The sequence below is a fragment of the Pseudophryne corroboree genome, chromosome 3 (genome assembly GCF_028390025.1).
Source record: "Pseudophryne corroboree isolate aPseCor3 chromosome 3, aPseCor3.hap2, whole genome shotgun sequence".
NCBI lineage: Eukaryota > Metazoa > Chordata > Amphibia > Anura > Myobatrachidae > Pseudophryne > Pseudophryne corroboree.
The window spans coordinates 23,987,437-23,989,196 of record NC_086446.1 but is presented as its reverse complement, the minus strand read 5'-3'; the positions used below and the strand labels follow the sequence as shown (position 1 = coordinate 23,989,196).

Here is a 1,760-nt window from a genome sequence, read left to right as displayed (position 1 = left end):
TGCTGTCATTTAAATAAACTTTATTGATGTTTGCAATGCTGTGAAGAGCAGAGTGATTATTTCGCTAGAGCGGAAATACGCAGTCGCGGAAGAGCATGAAAAAAAAAAAATTCTGACATAACCCCCAATACAAACACACTTTGTATAAATTTAACAAAAAACACAGTGTACTCACCACATTTGGTGTGATAAATCAGCTGCACAGTCACAAAATGTACCACATTTTGTAACATATGTTGGTGTTTTTTTTCAAAGAAAACATGATTTAAAAAAAAAAAAAAAATTAGCAACGACACATTATTATATTCCCAGAAAAAACATTGTAAGCTTAACATTTTAAATTTAAAATGACCAAAAAAAAAAATTATATATTCAAACACACCCTAACAATTACACAATGACCTTACAATAACAACCTAAATGACATGTGATCAAAATGACCATAAGCATACAGTGTTTTTTAGTAATTTCCAAAAGCACAACAAAATACACTATACCTGAAATATTCTTGGACAATGCTTGCCCTTACTTGGCTTCCCCTCCGGGAAACACTCCCACCACCAAATCTCCGCCCAACCCCTGGCTCCTCATCTGGCAATTCCTCTGTGTCAGGAAGCTCAACGCGACTCCTTACCGCGATGTTATGAAGTATAGCGCACAGGACCACTATTTTACTTGCCATCTCCGGCGAATACATGATATCGCCACCAGTGCGGTGGAGCACACGAAAACGTCCTTTAAGCACACCAATTGTGCGCTCCACCAGCTGTCTAGTGGCAGTAAGCGCGGAGTTAAATGCCGTCTGTGGTCCTGGCCTGGGATTACGGTAAGGAGTCATGAGCCAGGGGGTGCAAGGATATCCACGGTCTCCTGTTTGATGAGAACATTAAATTAGAATGAGAATATTATTTAGGTATAAAAAATTTTATTAAAAATAAATTAAAAAAACTCACCCAATAACCACATGTCTTGTCGTTGACTTGATCTTAATCTCTGCCATATCCCTGATTGTCTAATAACATGTGCGTCATGGGAGCTCCCAGGGAACTTAGCATTCAGGGACAGGATCTGGAGGGATGGCCCACAAACAACCATTACATTCAGAGAATGAAACAGTTTCCTGTTTCTATAAATTTCTTCATTATGTCTTGGTGGCACAATAGCTACATGTGTGCCATCCACAACCCCAATAACATGTGGGAAGCGACTACCACCTTCCTCAAATTGCCGCTTCACCACATCTAGGGCACCAGCATCCAAAGGCATAGCAATAAATTGCTTCACACGCTTTAGGAAAGCCTGGCTGACACGCCGCAGGACCTTACTGAACTGGCCCTGCGACATGCCAACCAGGTCTCCAACCACATGCTGGAATGACCCTGTGGCCACAAAATGTAACACAGCAAGGAATTGTGTCAATGGTGGTATTGCTGTAGGATACCGAATTGAAGACTCCAGATCACTCTCTATTATGGAGAGAGTGTCTAGGATTAGATGTGGTGGCAGCCTGTATCTACGCACAACCACATCATCTGGCATCCCAAAAAGTAGGACACGGGTGCGGAAAATTGGTGGCCTGGCACGCCTCCGTTGCCTTGGTTGATGAGGAGCCGGTTGTGGTTGGGGGGCTGGCGGTTGGGGTGTGAGTGCTTCCGTGGGTTGGGTTGGGAGAGCTTCTGCAGCCACAAAGACCGACATCACCAACTTAAAATAAAGATAATAATATTGAGAATAAGACAAATGCAAAATTAAAATGTACA

At 42.3% G+C, this 1,760-nt stretch overlaps 1 protein-coding gene across 1 annotated transcript; it reads right to left on the bottom strand.

Annotated features, from left to right (window-relative positions):
• Positions 1-437: 437 nt before the first annotated feature.
• Positions 438-1,557, bottom strand: LOC135054574 (putative nuclease HARBI1). Its single transcript, XM_063957733.1, has 2 exons — positions 954-1,557; positions 438-870 (listed from the first exon to the last, which is right to left on the bottom strand). The coding sequence occupies exons 1-2, from the start codon at positions 1,537-1,539 to the stop codon at positions 461-463; spliced, it is 996 nt and encodes a 331-aa protein (XP_063813803.1). The 5' UTR covers positions 1,540-1,557; the 3' UTR covers positions 438-460.
• Between the last annotated feature and the right edge of the window lie 203 nt (positions 1,558-1,760).